This window comes from Saccoglossus kowalevskii, chromosome 12 (genome assembly GCF_978046115.1).
Source record: "Saccoglossus kowalevskii chromosome 12, keSacKowa6.1, whole genome shotgun sequence".
Classification (NCBI taxonomy): Eukaryota; Metazoa; Hemichordata; class Enteropneusta; family Harrimaniidae; genus Saccoglossus; species Saccoglossus kowalevskii.
Window position 1 is genome coordinate 36,000,160 of NC_140652.1, and position 24,438 is coordinate 36,024,597.

At 35.1% G+C, this 24,438-nt stretch overlaps 1 protein-coding gene and 1 long non-coding RNA gene across 2 annotated transcripts; one reads left to right on the forward strand and one right to left on the reverse strand.

The window, feature by feature from the left end:
- Positions 1-622: 622 nt before the first annotated feature.
- On the reverse strand, positions 623-22,613 carry LOC100372871 (acetylcholinesterase-like). The gene is made up of 8 exons (XM_085506636.1): positions 22,504-22,613; positions 16,928-17,084; positions 16,463-16,540; positions 13,771-13,889; positions 12,753-12,926; positions 4,667-5,334; positions 3,123-3,298; positions 623-1,041 (listed from the first exon to the last, which is right to left on the reverse strand). Exons 2-8 carry the CDS (start codon positions 17,064-17,066, stop codon positions 983-985), a joined length of 1,413 nt encoding a protein of 470 aa, XP_085362762.1. The 5' UTR covers positions 17,067-17,084; positions 22,504-22,613; the 3' UTR covers positions 623-982.
- Positions 8,480-9,936, forward strand: LOC146735766 (uncharacterized). The gene is made up of 2 exons (XR_014931276.1): positions 8,480-8,856; positions 9,599-9,936. It is a non-coding gene; the product is annotated as an uncharacterized LOC146735766 (long non-coding RNA).
- Positions 22,614-24,438: the final 1,825 nt, after the last annotated feature.

The window sequence follows — 24,438 nt, forward strand, 5'->3', positions numbered from 1 at the left end:
GTATCCTAACATGTATAATCTATGTACCAGGTTTGAATGACAACTGACAATGCATGTCCAAAATACAACATTTTCAAAAAACAAGATGGCTGCCAGTCAGCCATTTTGAATCAAATCATCTAAACCACTGCATGTGCATATGTCCCACATACGGTACTAGGCACATGCAAAGAATGAACGGAATCGATCCACGGGATTCTGAAATACGACTCTGGACAGAGTGATGCACGGACGGACAGACACACGGACGGACGGACTCAGGAACTCACGGATGGTCGGGGACATGTACCCTAACATGTATGATCTATGTACTAAATTTGAATGAAAACTGACAAAGCATGTCCAAAATACAACATTTTCAAAAAACAAGATGGCTGCCAGTCGGCCATTTTGAATCGAATCGCTAAACCACTGCATGTGCATATGTCCCACATAAAGTACTAAGCACATGCAAAGAATGATCGGAATCGGTCCAAGGGATTCTGAGATATGACTCCGGACGGACGCACGAACGCACAGACGCACGGAAGCACAGACGCACGGACGGGCGGAGACCGAATTATAAGTCCTCGTTTTCAGACTTCGTTCGAATGGGGACTATTAACATTCAACTATATCCATGTAACATAAAAAGAGATTTTTATTATACACATTCAACTGTAGGTGGCGCTAGACTGCACCTGTATACAGATCACAGATCACATTCTAACAGCAGATATCATATCACTATAATTGGTATGTTCATTCATTGTTGTCACCTTTGACCTTTGAAATGAATGGTTGTTAAGATCATGTTGAAAGCAAGAAAGCAAGGAGACTTGTTGTAACTCCTGTGATAGTGTTTCATTCTCCACTGATCGACAATGTATGTAACCATAGTAACAGTAGACATGATGACGAAGAAAACACTATTCCAGACAAAAACAAAGCTCTCTCAATCTCAATGAGGTCTTAACATTCATTTTTGTCTTTTACTGTACAATCACGGTTGGTTGACTTCTTCGGAGTATTTAGACTCCTCTTTCTTGTCACATGACTCACCTTAATGAGAGAAAAAAAAACAATTTATGTAAATGAGGTATGTGTTTACATATAAATTGAAATTGAAACGTGAAACGTGAGTACCATTGTGGTGATATTTAAAGTGCCTGTGAAATGGCTGCTATTTTCACGCCTAAAATTATCCATTGATACATAAATATTATTAATTTTTATGTTTCTAAGCATAAATATTTTTTTTAAGTGAAAAAATGTGTTTTAAACTCAGTCTACGGAAACTTTATTTTTGTGTATTTTAAAACGAGGCTCCTCATTAGCTTCTCATTTGCATACAGGAATTCCCCTTGTGACGTCAGAAGGGGAAGTCGCTGGGCAGCTTGCATTGCCGATACGTGTAAATAAGGCAAATTTCTTGTGCTGTTTTCTCGTCTTTGACTAAATTGCCACTTATGTACTTGTTCGTCCGAGGAAGAATGGACCATAATGAACACATAGTATCAAGTTTGTTGCATGGGGTTGAGTCAGATGCGAAATATGTCCGGTCTGGTGTAGCTAGTCACCGTGGTCGTCACCGTCACCGGAGCACGTTTGTACACTGTCGCTGGACTCCGGCATTGGACAAAATCAAATTTGACGGCTGAATCGTCTTGTTATTTAGCAGGTTACGAGACACTATTAATTTATAAAATAGAGAAATAATTTAAAAAAAAAACCGACAAAACACAGTTACTAAATAAATGACTGCCGCGTTGTAATGGGTGATTGCGTCGGGTCATGAGGGGGACAAGTGCGTGAATTGCGGCGTTTAATTGGATAACAAAAATAATTGAGAACGACTCACATACAGACAAATTCAGAGTGGATTTAGCGTGATTTTCATGATTATGACATCATATTAAAAAAATACATTGACAGCTCAAGCTCGGATTCTTATTCCGTAAATTATTACGCCGATCAAGCTGCAAGTAAAGGCAACACTTTTAGCCTGCGAAAATGAAAACAGCCTGAGGGCTGCGTAATTTCCTGTTTGTCCGACGCTTCGTTTTCGTGTCATTATCAAAATTACTGCTACCTTTTACCATGGAGGTAGAAAAGAGATCTCTTTTCTACCTCCATGCTTTTACATAACACGGGTGGTCTCTATAAAGCGATAATCAGGATCGCAAATAAAATAAAATCATTTGAAACACGTACTCTACGTCTCTCTCCCTTCTGAAATTCGTCTCAGTGATCATGGGCTGGTACGGAATCTATTTTTTCGAAAACGTTTTGTATTGTCGGCGTTTCTCGTTAAAACCTAGCTGTTTTGTCATGGACAAGGACAGTTTTTCAAAAAAAAAAGAATCTGAGATGAAGTGGACACTGCATATGACGCTGTTAGGAAGAAGTCCACCCCAACCTTTTCTCGTTATTTTCACGGCTTTCGTCCACCGATTTCGCACCTTCGGATCGATTGGAAACGTGGAAATACTAGTACTTACACTATGACTACACGCATTACTGCAACCGCCCACAACACAACGTTTAACCATCATAAAAGTTTGTTGTGAAAACAATTTCTAAAAATTCGCTCTCTCAAAAATAAAATAAAATAGACAAAAGAAACGCCGATTAAAAAATGTATATCGTTTAAAAGTACAGTTGTACATTGAATGACACAGTGATATAAAAGTACGGCCCAGAGGTATGGCTTCCTCTCATATTTTTGCATTTGGTGGCGCACTTTCGGCGAGAGTCGGAAATCCGGAAACAGTCGACCGTTTCAGGATAGGTGGGCGTGGCTACAGCACGGGAAATATCTCAAATTTACTTGGATACGAGTAATCATTTTCAGCAAAAAAATCAATAATTGCCTATTTCAGTGGGGCACAGATCTAAAATGGGAAGCGAGTGGGTGGGCATTGCACAGGCACTTTAATGGAACACAAATTATGCATGTGATAATACAGATCTATGTTTTGAGTGTTGTAGGAATTTAATGAGTGTCTATAGTACACTGTACTGATTATCAATTTAACCTACCCCGGTACTATAATTGTACCATCTTGTATCATTTCTCTACAACAATCACCAAGCCATGTGATTATTATAATCCATGTGAAAAAATGAGGAATATAACTCACCAGAAGGCTGCAGAAGTTTTGGTACAAATTCATCCCAGAATACACATTCTCTCGCCTTTAATGCATAACGATTCACCATGGATGGTGATAACTCTCTATATGCTAAACCAGGTATGGTGAACATTGGCCAGTCATCGTCATTTGATTCGTCACTTAGAGAACTGAGATTAGGATTACTGGAATATATAGATATTAAATAATTTTGTTAAAATCAATTTGAAATAAAGCTACAGAGCAGTCTAAGTATGAATATGACTTAATAACTACGCTCTGATATATTTTTTTTCAAAACATGCTTTAGTCATAGATGTTACATGCAAAATACCAAGTGATCGGTTGGAGAATTCATAAGATACAAATGCCCCAAATTTGCTCAAAATCCAAGATGGCAGCCAAGTCATATTATTGCCATATAACCTGCATGCCAAATATCCAGTTGATCGGCTAAAGCAGTCCTGAGAAACAAATGCACCACAATTTCTATCGTTTTGTTGAAATCCAAAATGGTGACAAAATCATGTGTATAAAGATGCAACATGGCAAATTTCAAAATAATCCAATAAATGTGGTATGTGTAAAAAAATACTTCCTGTTCATTTTTTGATCATACTCATTCAAACTACTTAATGTCTATTTTTTGTCATATGCACCTTGTTAATATATATGCAAAAAAACAAACAGTATTATCAAAAGTACTGTAAACCTCTTTGTTTTCACAAAAAACAAATTTTCATGAATTTTGTGAATTAGATTGTGAAACATTTTGTTGCAATGAAAAATACCTGCAGTTCTATGACATGCAACCCAAGCATAATATCGCATTGTAGGGAAGACTGTACTATGATTTATACTGCTGAATAAACAGTTGGCTCTGGCTATCGTACTAAGAACCTCCCTGACGTAAGGTGAACCAGCTAATCATATTTCTATCCGATACCCAGGTTTAATTATTTACAGGTGTTGTATATCTCAGACAATTAATAAACAGACTGACAACACAGGTATTTCTTTTGATCTAATTTGTGTCTTGTGTTTACTTTTGCGATAACGTTTTAAGCTTATAAACAACTGGGGGAGATAAGAAAATGTCCACGAAGTCGCGCGAAAATGCACGACCTTGTGAGATACTGCAGTTTTTCAACAGGAAATGTTGCATTCAAATAAGTGTTACTTTCCTAAAATATGATCAATTTTGGCTAAACTAAAAAAAATATTATTGGGCAACTGAAAGTTAAACTTTCTCGTTTCAGTGTGATCTGATCTGAACTGAATACAGAGAATGCATGCATGCGAGACCACGGATTCTCGATGTGTGTACTCGCCATATGGCAAAATTTGGCAAAGTGTGAGCCGACCATCAGCATAGCCGCGACACACGCTTCTTGGGGATTAGGCCGATTGACAACTCTACACAATAGCATTGCCAGCCTGTTTATTAGTTGTCTGAGGGTATATGGACTATTAGTGGTATGAGAACAGTAAACTATAGGACGAAGTACTATGAACGCATCAAAACCCTACAAAAAACAAGTGGTTGCACTCACCCAGTTTTAGCAAAATTAGTCCAGTATTTCATGATTTGTAAAGACAGCTCGGCATCTACTTCACTTGTAGTCCATTTAAACATGGTTGTGTTATCACCGCCAAGCGCCATCTGTTTCTCGGAAAGCATGTGATAACCAAAAACAAATCCTAGTTCATCACCATGCACGGCTGTGTCAGTTTTCAAAGGCCATATTGTCATTGCAGGTACATGTGTCATTTGATATACGTATGTATTGAGTCCGGCTTCAGCACTAGCACGTGCTGCACGGTTTATGGGACATACAAAGAAGATATCGCTTGCCATCTGGCTTAATGCATCTAAATAATTGGCGTTTTCTTCATCAACATGAGCCCAGTCAACGTACAGTAGTTTAATTGTATCTAACACTGCTTCATTTGGCTGTATAGTAAAAAGAAAATTGGGATACATTGCATCGTATGTAGTCTTGTTTAATATCAGAGGACCTTCATTTTCTGCATCAGAAAAAAGGGAAAAAAGGAAGATCATTCCTTCATCAGAGACTGTGCCAAACATCACATCCACATCATTGAATGTTTTAGTTTTAAAAAAGGTATCCATGGGATCCTCCTTAATTAAAAATCCATCAATTGTAGGAAGAAAGGCAAGTTGAACTCCAGGCATTTCAAGTGCATCTGCGAGTAAACCCTAGAAGGGAAAGAAAGGTGATGTCAGTAATAATACAGATTCAATTAATTTTAAAACATTAAAATGGCCAATATATTGGACCATATTGTATTCTCAAATTAATAAATGTGCACATGTTTATTTAAAGTATAATGCTTAGTATTTCTTAGAAACAAAATGGCCACCATGGGTATCAAAGGTCCCATAATGTCTAATGTATACAATACAATACAATACAATACAATTTTATTTCACCAGATAAATTACATTACAAAGTACAAAACGAAGATAGAGATATACATAACTATCTGGCGAGGACAAGAGAGGTAGTTCTAGTAGAACTAATCTAGTCTCTAGCCCTTGCATATTCACTGATAGCAGAAAAAAACTGATAAGGACAGTGAAATCATAAATCATATTAATATATTGTTTAAGAGTACATAATACATAAGGAGAAAAATTATATGAAATATGGTGGTAATAGTGAAATGACAATACTGTAAATTGAATGATAGAAAAATAACAATAAAATTGATGTTCAATTATTTAAAAGAAATTGTTTTAGGGTAAGCTTGAAGCGATTTCTTGATGTTAATGTTTTAATGGGAATTGGAAGATCATTCCAGTGTTTTACTAATGAATATGTTAAACTGTTTTTAGTTGAGCTTTTGGAATTTCAAGTTTGTCAGAAATAACTGAACGTGTCAAATAAGAGTGAGAGATTGAAGAGGCATAATGACCCAGAGAACGAGCATAACGATCGCCCTTCAGGTCATAAATAAACATGCGCGTTTGGAACTTGCATAATTTATGCACATCAAGAATGCCCAATCTTTTAAAGAGTTGTGAGCTACTTGCACAGGGATTTGAAAAAGTGGCTAAGCGAATAAATTTTTTCTGTAATTTTAAAATTGGATCTATAACAGTACTAAAAGTGTTGCCCCATATTTCAATACAATAGCTTATGTGTGGAAGAATGAGTGAATTATATAGTAATATTATAAGTGATTTGGGTAGGTAGTGACGCAGATATGAAATGAGTCCAATCATTTTACTAATTTTTTTAACAATATTATTAATGTGAGGTCTCCAAGTAAGTGATCTGTCGAGAGTGACACCAAGATATAGCACAGAGGAAGCAAGTTCAATAGGAGAGTTATCAATATTTAATAAACTTTACATATTTGTCTTCTTTTGAGCTGTTTTGAAAACCATAAAATTTGTTTTATCAATATTTATGGTTAATTTATTTGCCTTGCACCATGTGCAAACCTTATTCAATTCTGAATTAAGTAGGCCAATATCAATAGAATCATTTTTAACGGAGTGAAACAGATTTGTGTCGTCAGCAAAAAGCCTAAACTGGAAAGTGTTGGATGATTTTACAATATCATTTATATAAATTAAAAACAAAAGTGGTCCAAGAATGGACCCTTGAGGGACCCCACAAGAAATTACTTTATAATCAGAATTACAATTATTTAAATTAACATATTGCTGGCGGTCTTCTAAATAAGATTCAAACCAACTCAAAGTAGACCCTCTTATACCATAATAATGTAATTTAGACAATAATATGGTATGGTTAATGGTGTCAAAAGCCTTTCTGAGGTCTAGAAAAATACCAAATGTGATAAAACCGTCATCTATTTGTTTTGAAATCTCAGCAGTAAGGTCAGCAAAACTAATTTGGTGCTGTGATGCTTACGGAATCCATATTGGTTTTCATCAAGAATTTGGAATTTTTCTAGAAAAGCACACATCTGTTTATTTACTAAAGATTCAAACAATTTGCTAATAATGGGTAACACTGATATCGGCCTATAATTACCAACTTCAAATGCACAACCTTTTTTAAATAATGGAGAAACCCGGGCTATTTTTAATTTATCAGGGAATATACCCGTGTACACAGAACAGTTAAAAATATGAGCCAGTGGTTCAGCAATTTGTTCAGCAGCCTGCTTGATAAGTTTAGGGAACATATTGTCATAGCCAACTGCTTTATTAGGATCTAATTTATCGATCTCTTTTAAAACATCATGAGCACAAACTGGGCTGAAAAATAATGAATGTGATTGTCTACTATCAAGGTAATCATTGAAGTTGGCATTACAATTGATTTTAGATGCATAATTTGGACCAACATTAACAAAATACAAATTAAACTTCTCAGCAATATCCCTACCCTCTGTCACAAATTCATCTGGGTTAGTACTCACTCTAAGTTTATGTGGGAAACGATCATTACATGACTGATTATTCCGCAGTTCGTTTATAACCTGCCATGTTTAATTGCTATTTCCAATAACATTTGCCAGCTTGCCAGAAAAGTAAGACTTCTTAGCAATTTTTAATAATTTTGACAAAATATTACGATAAATTTTGTATTGAATGTGAATTGGTGAACTGGGACTATGTCGCTTAGTTTTTGAGAAAAGTCTATGTTTTGTTTTAATTGAAATGAGAAGCCCCTTAGATAACCATGGTTTTTGTGATGATTTTGATGCAGAATAAATCATTTTCTTAGGTAGATGTTTAGTAATTATATCACTAAACAAATTATAAAAATAATCATATGCCAAATTCGGATCCAATAAATTATAGAAATATTGGCCATTTCCGCTTCAAATGCATCTGAATGAAACTGCGAGAAGTCAAATTTATATCTAACCGACTTTCTGTTAAAAACATGATGTAGATCCCTGAATAGGGCAAACACTGGGAAATGGTCACTAATATCAGTTTCAATAGTACCTCCTTCGATGAAATAATCAGAAAAATTTATGAGACAATGGTCTATTGTTGTGCATGTAGTACTAGTTACTCTGGTCGGAACATCTATGATTTGTTGAAAATTATTTTCATTAAGTAAGGTAACATATTCAAATTGTGAAATATTTGTACAACTAACGTCTATATTGAAATCACCGAGGATAACACAACGTTTTTTGTTACTTGAAAAATGTTCGAGACAGACTTCAAAACTCTCCAGAAATTCATGTACAGGTGTATTTGGTTTGCGATAGATAACTCCTACTGTGATTTGTTTAAAGTGCCTGTGAAATGGCTGCTATTTTCACGTCTAAAATTATCAATTGATACATAAATATTATTAATTTTTATGTTTCTAAGCATAAATTTTTTTTTTTTAAGTGAAAAAATGTGTTTTAAACTCAGTCTACAGCAACTTTATTTTTTGTATTTTAAAACGAGGCTCCTCATTAGCTATTCATTGCCATACAGAAATTCCCCTTGTGACGTCAGAAAGGGAAGTTGCTGGGCAGCTCGCATTGCCGATACGTGTAAATAAGGCAAATTTCTTGTGCAGTTTTCTCGTCTTTGACTAAATTGTCACTTATGTACTTTTTCGTCGAGGAAGAACGGGCCATAATGAACACTTGGATATCAAATTTGTTGCATGGGGTTGAGTTAGATGCGAGATATGTCCGTTCTGGTGTGGCTGGTCGCAGTGATGTCACCGTCCCCGGCGCACGTTTGTAAACTATCGCTGAACCTCGGCAATGGACAACTTTCGAGTCGGTAAGAAGTTCTAGTTTTTTTTGTTCTAGTTGAGCTTACTACTCTTTATAAAATATCTTATCGATAATTTCAAAGAGGTATGTGTGAACTCTTTATTATGCTCGATAAACTTAGATCGCGAATTTCCTCAGAAATATTGCCTGCTTCGTTCAAACGTGCATTGGCATCGATATATTGGATTTTCGTTCATGGTCGAAGGCGTGAGTGTCTCGTGTGGCCCGAATGTCATCGGCGTTTTACTTTATCACGTTTGATTTTTTTTTTGCACAAATGAAACTCTTATTTTTTTCCACCATCAACAATTTCTGATATGGTTGTTGGGATCGGCCGACGTCTCTGTGGGCTGCTCTACACACGTAAAATGCCCAATGTTTTGACCTGGCTTCCCTTCACACGAAGCGCGGGTGTGCATTACATCCGCAAGTTTCAAAATTTTAAACGTAAATTTGAAAAATGTTTGGTGAAATAAAATTGACATATTATTATGAAGAGAAAATGAAGAAAAAAAATTTAATTATTTTTTGAATAATCGTTTGAGAGGATTGGGTGGCAATTGCTTATACTTATGTACTAATTGTAAATGTGTTCAATATTTTTTTCATCCATAATTCAAACACATATATAACATAATAATAGTTGCCTTTATTATAGTAAAAAAAGATGCATCATAAAACGAATGAATTACGTATAAACAAATGCCAAATAAAGATTGTGACCTTATTTATTTTCTAAACCTCCACAGGTTAACGAGGGGATACTTGAAGTTCATTGAAAAAGACTACAGTACTACCAGAGTGAGCAGTAACAGATTTATCAATATTTATGTCAGAGAATTATTTAGGACTTAAATTACCAAATCTTGGTTTTTCATAGATTCCAAAATCTGAAGATGTGTTTCCTTTTTTCATTGTCACACAGTGTCACTCAATTAAAACCATATACTATAGTAATAGTAATCCATGTACAAATTATATTTTATTCACATTATTTTCCTCACATACATGTACAGACAATCCAATGTTTACATTGTCATATTTCTTTGTTCATCACAAGTCTAAATAAAATTTGTGAACTGTGTAACGTAGCTTGTTTTTTATTAGCATAATTGTTGCAGCATCTGGAAATGTATTTACACTGTTATGTGAATCTTGTAGTGTGGCAATGAACTGCCGAGACTTTGTCAGGGTGGGCATACTGGCTGTTGAGTGGCAGGGGTGCATCATCAAGTGTATGTAATACACAATCTCCTCCAACATACAAGTCTAGTGTATTGAAGAGCTCTTCTACGTAATCTGTAAATTATAATGAGAGCATTTTGATTCAACAATAGTAGATAGAAAACCATAAAGAATCATATCATACATGCTCTATTGAAGTACATTTCCAGTAGAAGCATCAAAATTAAAATAAAAAGTAAACATATTTTGACATTCTAGACGTTAAACTATAGTGATCAATAAAATAGGGAAATAACTAAAAAAAACGACAAATCACAGTTACTAAATAAATGACCGCCGCGTGGAAATAGATTCAGTTGAAATGGGTGAACGCGTCGGGTCACGACGAGGACAAGTGCATGACTGGATAACAAAAATAATTGAGAGCAACACACATACAGACAAATTCAGAGTGGACTCGAGTTAGCGTGATTGTCATACTTATTTACTTGGTGATAACGCATTGACAGCCAAAGCCCGGATTCTTATTCCATAAATGATTTCTAGACATCTCGACCCAAGACATTTCGACCCAAATTGAACATCTCGACCCACCGCATCGACGCGACCCTGTCTCAATGTGGCGACGCGAACCTCTATCCAGTTCAACGTTGATCGACATCTTTTAATTCGAAACATCGTGTACTATCTGCTAGTATTTCCAACGCGTGTGGTCGGCGCCTTTGATTGCGTTAATTTTGTTTTTTATTCGCGAAATCTATCACTGGCAGCGTTTGTTTTGTCATGTCTCATAACTGAAAGTCCAAGCTGACTTTGTTTTGGCTGTAGGTATGAAAAACGGGTCGGGATTTTTTGGGGTCGAGATGTCCAGTACCCCCATAAATTATTTCGCAGATCAAGCTAGAAGGAAAGTAACAGAGGTGTGAATTCGACATTCAACACCAATCACCGAACAATTCAGAAACTTTTAGCCTGCGAAAATGAAAACAATTAGCAGTGTGTAAGGACTGCATAATTTCCTGTTTGTCCGACGCGTCGTTTTCGTATTACTATCAAAAATTATTGATACCTTTACATAACGCAAACTTAATTGTCTCTATAAAGCGATAATCAGGATGGCAAAACAAGTCAAATGATTTGAAACACTTACCCGACGTCTCTCTCTTTTCTGAAATCCGCCTCGGTGATCATGGGCTGATTCGGAATCTATTTCTTTCAAAATTGTTGGTATTGCGCCAGGTTTAAGTTGTCGGCGCTTCTCTTTAAAACCTAGTTGTTTTTTCACGGCCGAAGACAGTTTTTCGAAAAAAGAATCTGAGGTGAAGTGGACACTACATATGACGCTGTAAGGAGAAGGTCCACCCCAACCTTTTCTCGTTGTTTTCACGGCTTTCGTTTACTGACGTCGCACCTTCGGATCGTTTGGAAAAGTGTGAATACTTACACTATGACTAGACGTATTACTGCAACCGCCCACAACACAACGTTTAACCATCACAAACGTTTGTTCTGAAAACAACTTCTAAAAACTCTCTATCTCAAAAAAAAAAAAAAAATTGACAAAAAAAAGAAATGCCGACCGAAAAATGTATATCGTTTAAAAGTATGTTGAATCACGCAGTGTTATATAAGTACAGCTCAGGAGTATGGCTTCCTCTCATATTTTGGCATTTGGTGGCGCACTTTCGGCGAGAGTCGGAAATCCGGAAACAGTCGACCGTTTCAGGATAGGTGGGCGTGGCTACAGCACGAGATATATCTTAAATTTACTTGGATAGGAGTAACCATTTTGACAAAAACAATCAATAACTGCCCACTTCAGTAGGACACGGATCTAAAATAGTTAACGTGAGAGTGGGCATTGCACAGGCACTATTGTATTTCCACGAATAATGATTCACAGTGACGTAAAGTAATTGAATCAATCATAGTATGTAACAAGTTTGAATGAAATTCATCCATACATGACCAAATCTGGTTCCAGAATGACAGAAATGTTTGAATTCAAAAAAATTTTAACAGTGAAATGACCATCATTTTTCCATCTTGATCATGAAATAAATAAATGTGCAGATGTGTGACATTATGTATGACGTATAACCAAAGTTTAAACATGATTGGTTGAGGCAGAAATGCTTGTCGCTGATTTTGACGAATTGTTAGCATGAGAATGTATCAGAAACTGCAATGTCAAAAATGGCCACCAATTGGCCATTTTTTTCAAATCAACAAATAACTTGATTGTCTAAGATATAACTTTGAATTTGGATTTTAGATGGTGCCTGTAGTGAAGATAAAAAGTATACATTACTAACATTGTTGTCCTTGTATAAAATTTGAATGAGAGAGGTCAATGATTGTCTGAGATATGACTTCACATTTGGTTTCTAGACGGTGCCTGAACTAAAGGTATAAAGTATACATTACTAACATTGTTATCCTTGTATAAAATCTGAATGAGAGAGGTCAATGATTGTCTGAGATATGACTTCACATTTGGTTTCTAGACGGTGCCTGAACTAAACGTATAAAGTATACATTACTAACATTGTTGGCAACATTGCAATAATAAACAAAAAATATCAATTTCAATTAGAGATTTTAATTATTAATTTCTCAATTTGTTTGCATGCATTATGGTGGTTAAGATATATTTTACTAGTATTTAAGCTTCCCAAGTCCTGGTAAAATTTTAACAATATTAAATAATAAACTTACATTTGATGGATCTGATATATTTCTTAACTGGTCAGCTGGTACATTACGAATACAGTCAACTAAATCCTTGGAAGTATCCTTGTCACATCCAACAATTTTGCCAACACCATGGGCAATCAGGTTAGACAACGTTTTATTATATTGCCACATTCCATCTATGGTTGCAGCACCACTCTATGCAAAAAATGTGAACAAAATCAGTCACAATAAACTATTAATCAAAGAAAGCTTAGAAAGAACTCCTGTGTGCTGAAGGTATTGAAAGCATGAAGTATAAATTAAAAATACTGTATCTTCTATATAAGCTTTAATACAGCATTTACCAAAACCGAAATGTCAGATTTCATTAAGGATTATTCTATTCTATATTAGAAACACATCGTCAATACACATTTTGAAGATTGTTTTTATTGAAGGCAATATCATTGTAATATATCTTATTTTGACAATAGACTTGTCTTTGTCATTTATATTTAGAGTAAGCATATGTGTATTTTAGTTTTATCTCTTATGTATTGTATGTATTTATGTTCCTTACCATACAAAAACCCTCTGAAGGTTTTTTAGTAGTGTAATAAAGTTATTATTATTATTATTAAAAAATATAACTGCAAGCAATGATCAGGGTGGTTCCAATTAGCTATAGTTTAACAGTTAAATAATAAATAACGATTTTCTGCCTGCCCAGGGGTGGTAGTCATGACCACAACAGCCCGAGGGCAGACGATACATAAGAAACAAGAGAAAATGCTTAAAATTGGCTAATTAGTATGTAAATTAGGTCATTAAATTCTCAGATTTAAATTAAAATGCATGAATTTCATCCAAAAACTAATCAGGTCTGTGCATTATCCCAGCGCATCTATGAATCAAGTTTTATTGAAATCTGTTGAATAGTACATGAGAAACAAGTGAAAAAGGCTTGAAACATTTATTATTCAGTTGTTACTGAGAAGACACCTAGCCTCTTTCTGTAAGCAGAGGCCAATTTGGGTACATCATACTACTGAAAACTCACCTGCATAATAGCTCTCTTAAACAATCCTTTACTTAGAGGAGATATGGTGTGAATATGCGTACTTCCGGCGCCAGCACTCTCACCAAATATAGTAACTCTGGAAGGATCACCGCCGAATGCTAAAAAACCAAACAATCAATACGCCTCACAATTCGACACTAAGATTGTAGTTTAAGACAAAAGTGAATTTTATAATAATTTCATCCCATGTTCTCCATGGAAGACTATGCTCTACAGAAATGGCATTGTATGTGTTTTATGGGAAGCAATAATGCTCTGTAGGAATGGCATGTGGTTTATGGAACACTATAAGCTATAGAAATTGCATCATATGCTTTCTATGGGGAACTATACTTTGTAGGAACGGCTTCACATGTCTTTATAACTATACTACTCTAAGAACAGCATCACTTGTGTTCTATGGAAGACTATACTCCAGGAATGGCATTACATGAGTTCTATGGGAATCTATACTCTGCAGGAATAGTATCACATATGTGAAATTGTATGTATTTCAATATATACATAATTTAAAATATACATTCTCTATGGGAGGCAGTCAGTATTTTAATACATGCGTAATACAGAACATCATACATTCTCTATGGGAGGCAGTCAGTATTTTAATACATGCGTAATACAGAACATCATACGTTCTCTATGGGAGGCAGTCAGTATTTTAATACATGCGTAATACAGAATATCATACGTTCTCTATGGGAGACTGTCAGTATTTTAATACATGCATATTACAGAATGTCATACGTTTTCTATGGGAGGCTGTCAGTATTTTAATACATGCATATTACAGAATATCATACGTTCTCTATGGGAGGCTGTCAGTATTTTAATACATGCATATTACAGAATGTCATATGTTTTCTATGGGAGGCTGTCAGTATTTTAATACATGCATATTACAGAATATCATACGTTCTCGATGGGAGGCTGTCAGTATTTTAATACATGCATATTACAGAATGTCATACGTTCTCTATGGCAGGCTGTCAGTATTTTAATACATGTGTAATGCAGAATGTCATACGTTCTCTATGGGAGGCTGTCAGTATTTTAATACATAATATATGTTTTCTATGGGAGGCTGTCAGTATTTTAATACATGCATATTACAGAATATCATACGTTCTCTATGGGAGGCTGTCAGTATTTTAATACATGCATAATACAGAATATTATACGTTCTCTATGGGAGGCTGTCAGTATTTTAATACATGTGTAATACAGAATGTCATACGTTTTCTATGGGAGGCTGTCAGTATTTTAATACATGCATATTACAGAATATCATACGTTCTCTATGGGAGGCTGTCAGTATTTTAATACATGTGTAATACAGAATGTCATATGTTTTCTATGGGAGGCTGTCAGTATTTTAATACATGCATATTACAGAATATCATACGTTCTCTATGGGAGGCTGTCAGTATTTTAATACATGTGTAATACAGAATGTTATACGTTTTCTATGGGAGGCTGTCAGTATTTTAATACATGCGTAATGCAGAATGTCATACGTTTTCTATGGAAGGTTGTCAGTATTTTAATACATGCATATTACAGAATATCATACGTTCTCTATGGGAGGCTGTCAGTATTTTAATACATGCATATTACATAATATCATATGTTCTCTAAGGGAGGTTGTCAGTATTTTAATACATGCGTATTACAGAATATCGTACGTTCTCTATGGGAGGCTGTCAGTATTTTAATACATGCATGATACAGAATATCATACGTTCTCTATGGGAGGCTGTCAGTATTTTAATACATGCATATTACAGAATATCATACGTTCTCTATGGAAGGCTGTCAGTATTTTAGTACATGCATAATACAGAATATCATACGTTCTCTATGGGAGGCTGTCAGTATTTTAATACATGCATAATACAGAATATCATACGTTCTCTATGGGAGGCTGTCAGTATTTTAATACATGCGTAATGCAGAATGTCATACGTTCTCTATGGAAGGCTGTCAGTATTTTAGTACATGCATAATACAGAATATCATACGTTCTCTATGGGAGGCTGTCAGTATTTTAATACATGCATAATACAGAATATCATACGTTCTCTATGGGAGGCTGTCAGTATTTTAATACATGCATATTACAGAATATCATACGTTCTCTATGGGAGGCTGTCAGTATTTTAATACATGCGTAATGCAGAATGTCATACGTTCTCTATGGAAGGCTGTCAGTATTTTAATACATGCATAATACAGAATATCATACGTTCTCTATGGGAGGCTGTCAGTATTTTAATACATGCGTAATACAGAATATCATACGTTCTCTATGGGAGGCTGTCAGTATTTTAATACATGCATATTACAGAATATCATACGTTCTTTATGGGAGGCTGTCAGTATTTTAATACATGCATAATACAGAATATCATACGTTCTCTATGGGAGGCTGTCAGTATTTTAATACATGCATATTACAGAATATCATACGTTCTCTATGGGAGGCTGTCAGTATTTTAATACATGCGCAATACAGAATGTCATACGTTTTCTATGGGAGGCTGTCAGTATCTTAATACATGCGTAATGCAGAATGTCATCCTATATATTTTCTAGACTACTGTAGCACATCCAGTACATAGAATCTCTATTGTATTTGTATCAGTATCTGAGGTTAATTTTGAAACAAATATACCTGCAATATTCTGTTGAATCCAACGAAGTGCTTCTACTTGATCTAAAAAACCAACATTGCCAGGTACTTCGTCATCACCTGCATAAACAAATAAGTGAATTAATAAATTCTTTGATTTAGACATATTATCATTACATTGTTCCCCAGAGAAAGGAACACAATATGACCAAAACAAAATTTGAATTTTTGTCTATTCCATTCCATTCCATTCCATTCCATTCCATTCCATTCCATTCCATTCTATTCAGATTGAAAGAAGTTGTACTCATGCTTGCTACTGGTAAAGTCATTTGGTTGTCAAAAAATCACTGTTTATCGATGAGCACAATTTTTAAATCGCACATGCATGGAGCATTGACCACTGCACTTTAAGGTGTCAATTTTTAGATTAAGCCAAACAAAACAAAATTTATGTTTTTAATAACTGTAAAAAATACTGTGTGTGTTTTTTTGACATCCTGTTACCTGTACTGAATAAGCCAAAGACTCCCAAACGATAGTTGATAGTAACCACGATGACGTCATTCAATGCAGATAGTATTGTTGCATCGTACATCTCAGTTCCAGAACCCATGACAAAACCCCCTCCATGTATCCACATCATTACAGACTTTATACCACTCTGAAACAGATAAATAGAAACCAATAATAACTTTTATTCTACTTTTGGTCATGTGACCCAATGTCTGAGAATGTATATTATTTCATCTGATTAGAATCTGATGTATTGTATTTTTAATTATTTTATATATTTGTTTTTCTTTAATTATTTTTTTTTATTATTTTGTTTGTTTTTTGTTACGTACTTGTGATTCAGTATTTGTTTTAACTATCGCCACAGATTGTACATTATTATACAACTTTGTTATTTGTAGATTGTATTAAATCATAATTGGAAATCTTGTAATGTAAGTTATGTTGTTTATATAGAGTATATGGACTCTTAAGGTACAAGGTTTGGGGTAGAAGTCATGCTTACCCTTTATTGAAAAAGTTGGTATAAGTAAATATTTTTATGTTTTGATTACAAAACTGCTATAGTCAGTTTTTTGAAAGAAATTGCCAGCTGATTTAAATAAACCCTTATCACTTTTTTTTATTTTTTCTCATCTTTAAGTTTATCATCAAAACTCTCTGACACAAAATAAGTATTGCATTATGATCATTGATATATGTTTTCAAATTTCTTGCATGGCTTTGTAAAGTTGTTGGAGTTTTGAAATGTTTAACTCGTTTTTGAAGCAAAATCTCAGAACTACTCAGACTACAAAACAATAGGAAAGACACCAAGCCAATGAAAACACTACACACGATATTTCAGACTTAGCAGACCTATGTAAATATTGTCTGCATTGACGTGAATAAAACCAATCTATCACTGTCATTACAAAGCATTCAATGTACAATCATCTAAAATGGCGATGTATTTGTTGAATGACTGGACTTTTAACATACTGACAGCTAAAATATCTCTGACATGCTTGTTTTCTTTCATCATAGGTCATATATGACATAAAATTCATATATTTTGTCGAGAATTAGATTACCGGTACTTAAATAACTTTAGCAGATAATATTCACAACTTTTAGGAAAAGGGAAGAAAAGTTAATTCAGTTCAGTAAGCAGTCATGTGACATAATTAACGTTGACATCAGTGTTTTCATAATTTTTCGATAGAAAAATCGTTAGTCAATCAGTATTATTTTTTTTATCAATCTTTTTCTGTTTTGCCCAACAAAAGTTTACTACATTCTTAAAATACACTGTGATAAAACGATTCACTCTCACTCCACTGTGTTTACATATAGACAGGTTTAGCTTGGATACAAATTCCTATTCCATGTGTTATTTAGGTCATAATATAATCTGGAAACATGCAGTTGATTTTGCTTATTAGGAATAGACCATTAGAAACTTTTAGTGAGGTGATGTCAGAAATTTTTTTTTTTCATGATTTCTCTAAGGGAGGTTGTCAGTCATAGAGAAAAAAGATGGTAGGGTTGGGTCCAGGTCTCCAGAGGGCACTATCTATAGTACGAGACGCGGAATGTAAATTTATTATTTTGTGTATACTAGAAGAAAACGTACTAATAATTCAAAAGTACGTACGTATTGGAGGCCGTGGCGTGTGTGTTTTAAAATGATGTGTGCATTTTAAAAAAACGACATGACTGTGCGTTTTAATGGTTTGTGCTTTAAAAAATCATGTGTGTATATTAAATGGCATGGGTGTTTTAAAGAACGTGTGTTTTAAAAATGACGTGTGTGTTTTTAAAAATGGCGTGTGTTTAAAAATGACGTGTGTGTTTAAAAATGTTGTGTGTGTTTAAAAACGACGTGTGTGTTTTTAAAAATGGCGTGTGTTTAAAAACGATGTGGATTTTTTAAAAAATGGCGTGTGTTTAAAAACGACGTGCGTGTTAAAAAATGATGTGTGTGTTTAAAAATGACGTGTGTGTTTAAAAATGACGTGTGTGTTTAAAAATGACGCGTGTGTTTTTAAAAATGACGCGTGTGTTTAAAACGACGTGTGTGTTAAAAATGACGCGTGTTTTTAAAAATGGCGTGTGTGAGGTCGAATGAAAATTTCGTGTGTGTAAAAAGAAAAAAAACGCGTGCATTAACTTATTTACGCCTGTGGGGGCGCTGTTTTGAATGATTTTTTTTCCGTGTGTGTGTGTGCAAAAAACGCGTGCGTTAACCTTTTTATGCCTGTGGGGGTGCTATTTGAGAGATTTATTTCATGTGTGTGTTAAAAAAATCGCGTGCATTAACCTATTCACGCCTGTGGAGGCGTCGTCTCAAGTGGTAGCCATTTTCGTTTGTGGATTTCTATAACTTCAATAAGGAAACAAGAGAACTGGTGATGTTTGTAGAACCATAACTGCCTCAGCTCAAAGATTGTTATGTAATACATGAGAATGTGAATGAAAATGTATTGTAATGTTACCTCTGTGTAATTTACAATATATCTTCAATGTGAAGGACAATATGGGAGTTGACTTAAATGACTGGTAGAAGCAAGGCTGGTCAAAATTTACGAAATAGTAGTTAGAATTTCCAGATACGCAATCGACACATTGTAGGATATCAAAATATGGATGATAAACAGCAAGTGATATTTCCAGAGATGTAGTTGGAATTGAAACAAAGGTGTGGCCTATTAATCCATGAAACATACTCACACATATCTGTACATATCATCCTGTCTTATTGTGTGTGGGCAAAGCTGTCATGCACACAATCGGAAAAATATGTTATTACTGTAAATAATTATGAACAATAAAAACTGAAATTTAGAAAAACTATGAACAATTAATAAGGAAAATTTGTGATTTGCTGTACAGTTTCCAGAAAATTATCACAAGTTCCAGAAGTGCATAGAGTCGTCAATACGTACAGTTTGGTGACAGTTGGGAATGATACCAAGATTTAACAATTCCATGAGAACATCACAATGTTCTTTTAACACATGAAACGGATGTGCATTCGTCGAATTTTGTTTGGTTTCATTAGGCATACAAGCACCTGTATATATTTTGACAATAAATCCCTCATTCACATTGTGCAAATACAAACAAGATATTAAACCTTCTTGATAGTAACAAGTAAGTGTTGTATAAACCCGAATGAAAAGTCCGGAGTCACGGCGAATACTTCTAGCGAGTCACTCCTCTAAACACGGCATTCCTGTGCCAATGACATTGAACTTTGCTCTTCCATAAATCAGCAGTTTCGATCTTCAAATAATCAAAATAACCTTGATACCCTGGCGAAGCATGTCTATTGTTTCACGACGACTGTCCCAAGGAATTTTTGTCTTCTCAATTTCTCAAGGTAAACGTCCCAAGGTTGTTTTTTGACATGTCTTTCAGTTTGGCAGCATTTCTTGTATAAATTTATATTGCACAAAAAAGTAGTAGATACTGTTACTGAAGCACAGAATTTGCATGATTTTTTTTTCTCTCCGGCCATTCACGCAAACTGCAAACGAAGTATATTACCTCATCCATAGTTGTTGACACTTTGCAACTGCCTTGATGGATGTATTGTGACGTATTTTGAGCCCGGATTCTGACCTTGCATTCCGGCTACATTTACTGCTCTTTCATACCAGTTCAATTTCCTTTAATTATTACATCCAAATGTCATGATATTTAATATTTAAAACCAACCTTTATTTCACAGTCACTTTAGTTTTCACTTTTCTAAAATTATTTTACTGATCAAAAGACTTTTCACTCCCATCATGCAATCCCCCATAGTACTTCCGCAGACACAGCGGCGATCGCCAACATAACTACAAATAACCTCGCTCTCAGGAGCTGAGGAATAAAAAGGAACTTGTCCAGCACGAACGTTTTATTCATTTTGCCCTATAAATTTACCGACACTGTGTATACCTCAGAGACCTGGTGATTTATTCGTGTGGTTGGTTGAAAATTGTGTTATTTTCGTACAATTTCGGTGTCATGGTGTGAACGCTTTCCTACCTTGTGTTATCATATGAGTAGTAGGCGAATGTACCGGCGACTGATTAACTATGCCGACCCTACTTTAGGTCATTTTTTTTATTACCCAAGAAACGTTCCGAGCGCCTGTGAGTACTTTGTTCTGCCCCATTGTACCAGACGTCCACGCATTGTCTTCAGCAACCAACCACACGAATAAATCACCATGTCTCTGAGGTATACAGTGTCGGTAAATTTATAGGGCAAAATGAATAAAACGTTCGTGCTGGACAAGTTCCTTTTTATTTCCTTATTGACGTTATACAAATTTTATTTTCCTTATTGACGTTATAGAAATTCACAAACAAAAATGGCTACCACTACGACGCCTCCACAGGCGTGATTATGTTAATGCACGCGATTTTTTTAACACGCAAACGAAAAAAAATCTATTCAAAACAGCGCCCCAACAGGCGTAAATAAGTTAATGCACGCGTTTTTTTCTTTTTACACACACGAAATTTTCATTCGACCTCGCACACGCCATTTTTAAAAACACACACGTCATTTTTTAACACACATGTTGTTTTTAACACACACGTCATTTTTAAAAACACACACGTCATTTTTAAACACACACGTCATTTTTAAACACACACCTCATTTTTAAACACACGCCATTTTTAAAAACACACACGTTATGTTTTTAAACACACATTATTTTTAAAATACACATGTCCTTTTAAACACACACGTTTTTTTTAAATACACGTAATTGTAAAACATACACGTCATTTTAAGACACACATCATTTTTAATTCACACGTCATTTTTAAAACACACGTTTTTTAAAACACACACGCCATTTAATATACACACATGATTTTTTAAAGCACATACCATTAAAACGCAAAGTCACGCCGTTTTTTTAAAAATGCACACATCATTTTAAAACACACACGCCATGGCCTCCAATACGTACGTAATTTTGAATTATTAGCACGTTTTCTTCTAGTATACACAAAATAATAAATTTACATTCCGCGCCTCGTACTATAGATAGTGCCCTCTGGAGACCTGGACCCAACCCTACCATCTTTTTTCACTTGTAAGTCAGGATATACTTTTAAGCATTGTATGAAAAGTTAGCATGTTATTGACAATGGGTGCTTTTATTTTAACCTGATTTTATTAATAAGCACTTCTTATTCCATATTTTCACTTTTTTTTCAAACACCCGCTTTTATTTGTTTACACATACAACATTGTTTACAGGATCCAGATGCAGTTTATGGCAAATAATGGTGAGTGATGAGTCATAACATTCACTGATATGTACAGTGGTGTAATACCTTATAAGGTCAGGCCGCTAACATCTAGTAGTGTCGTCAGTGGTTCAATCTAATGCCTTATAAGGTAATGGTCGTACCTTGGGTAGCGACGGAGGACACTATATGTGCTGCCTGAAGGAAACTAAACCGTTCGACAAGCACCTTCACGTTTAAATCATGTTGCAATAAATTAAATTATATTTATTTAATAAATTATTGTAATTTCTGTCAATATTTCATCTTTGAACTTGAACTCACCTGTGTTTTCGGTACAAACACGTTTAAATGGAGACAATCTTCGTCTTGGATCTTATCGATCGGTATCAATGGATTCCATGGTTGTATGCACCATGGATGTAATCTTAGTACATCCATGTATGCACGCAGCGATGAAATCCTTAGCATCGTATTCCCCTTCCCATGGTGTTTTGGGTTTCGGTGGGGCAAACCTCAGCTCGCCAACAGGTGGCTCAGCATACGGGACACCCCGGTACACATGCACTGTGTGTGTACCGTCAACATATTCGTTGCTAAACTCGGTGACAGTGCCGATCAACGTACCGGTAGAAACATCCACTCTTGGTCGATCTATGGTAGCAGCCAAGACAAACAGTGAAGCGAAGAGCAGAAATGATGTCGACTCCATGATCCTCAAAAATCTTTGGAAATACTCTTGCCCCTTTTTGTTTTTTCCTTGTACACCATTGTGACCCCGGGCTCTGTGTGACCCGTTGATTCTGACATCCGCGACCTTAGATGCATTGTCATGCAAATATTAGATTGACCGTTCACTGCTCAGCCCAATCTGATTAAAATCTGATGTAGTGTACGGGCTTTAATTATTTTGGCTATAAACTTATTTTAATTTTATTTTTTATTCCTTTTGTTATTAATGCCTTTTTATTTTATTATTTTACTTTGATTTTGTGAGGGTTTTTTTCTAATTCCGCCCTACAATTACCAAAACTTCAAAGAATAAATACTAGATAAAAATAAAATAAAATAAATATACAAAAAAGCGCCAAACTAGGATCTTATTTTAATGAAATTGTGCTCAGCCAAGTATTTCAGAAAACTAGAGCCACGTGAAGTGCTATGAAACTAACTTGAATAATTACTGCATGAGAGTACTTTGCAGTAAAGACAAAACATAGTAAACACATTAAACAGACAAAAACAAAAAATATATCTATATGTAACTATTAAAAAAATATTACTATGTAATGTAAGCCCCTTGTTTTTCATTTATTTAATTTAGTATATTGCACGGGCTAAGATTTTCAAAAACGATACCCCTTGCTATTAAACAAAACATGCGCGAACGCCTAGACAGGCTATTAAGTACGGGTTAAATCTGGTCCGTGCGCCCAGCACGTCATTTAATTGTATTCAATTCCCATTTGGAACATTTCATATTATATTCATAATTATTCATTTCGGTTTGCCATTTCCAACATGTAGAGGGCGTATGAAAGTACCCGGTGTTCGGCTTTTGGAGTGAGATTGAATTAATACAACATCGTTTGCATCCACATAGCATCGCATGACAAACGTATCATTTCTAGATTCGGACTTACATGCCAAAAAAGGACTGCAATGTCCATGGTATTCTCGTTAATTACATTGCATTAATTCGGAGACGTCTGCGAAGTTGTTCTTTATATTTTGTAGGAAGCAAATCTCAAATCTTTACTCCCTGGATAGTCTATATGACAGCCTTCTTATTACTATTCCATTCGCCTATAGTCGCACCCAAAATAGACACACATATCCTACTACCATTTAAATTATCCTACCCGAAGACCAGTTGTATTATTGATTGTACCGATTTTTTTTTATCCAGAAACCGTCTACTACGACCGCCTATAGAGCCCAGACGAAACAATTACATTTGTATCCGACTTATGGCATGGCAATTTATTACAATGAACAGTGGTTTCCTTGAACTAGTTGAGTGAGGCGACACAATCATGGCTGATCGTGGTTTTGATAACGAAATTCAAGACTTGTCATTCCGCCATTGACGAAGTGTAACTCAAGAAAAGGAAAATGGCTTAATGAAAAGAAAATACTTGAGGCTAAATCGCTCGGCTCAGAATTCATGTTAGATAGGTCGGATAAAAAAAACACTTTCAAATGTTTGCTGATATTTTAATTGTGTCTATTAAATAAATTACCAGTCAAATGGTTATC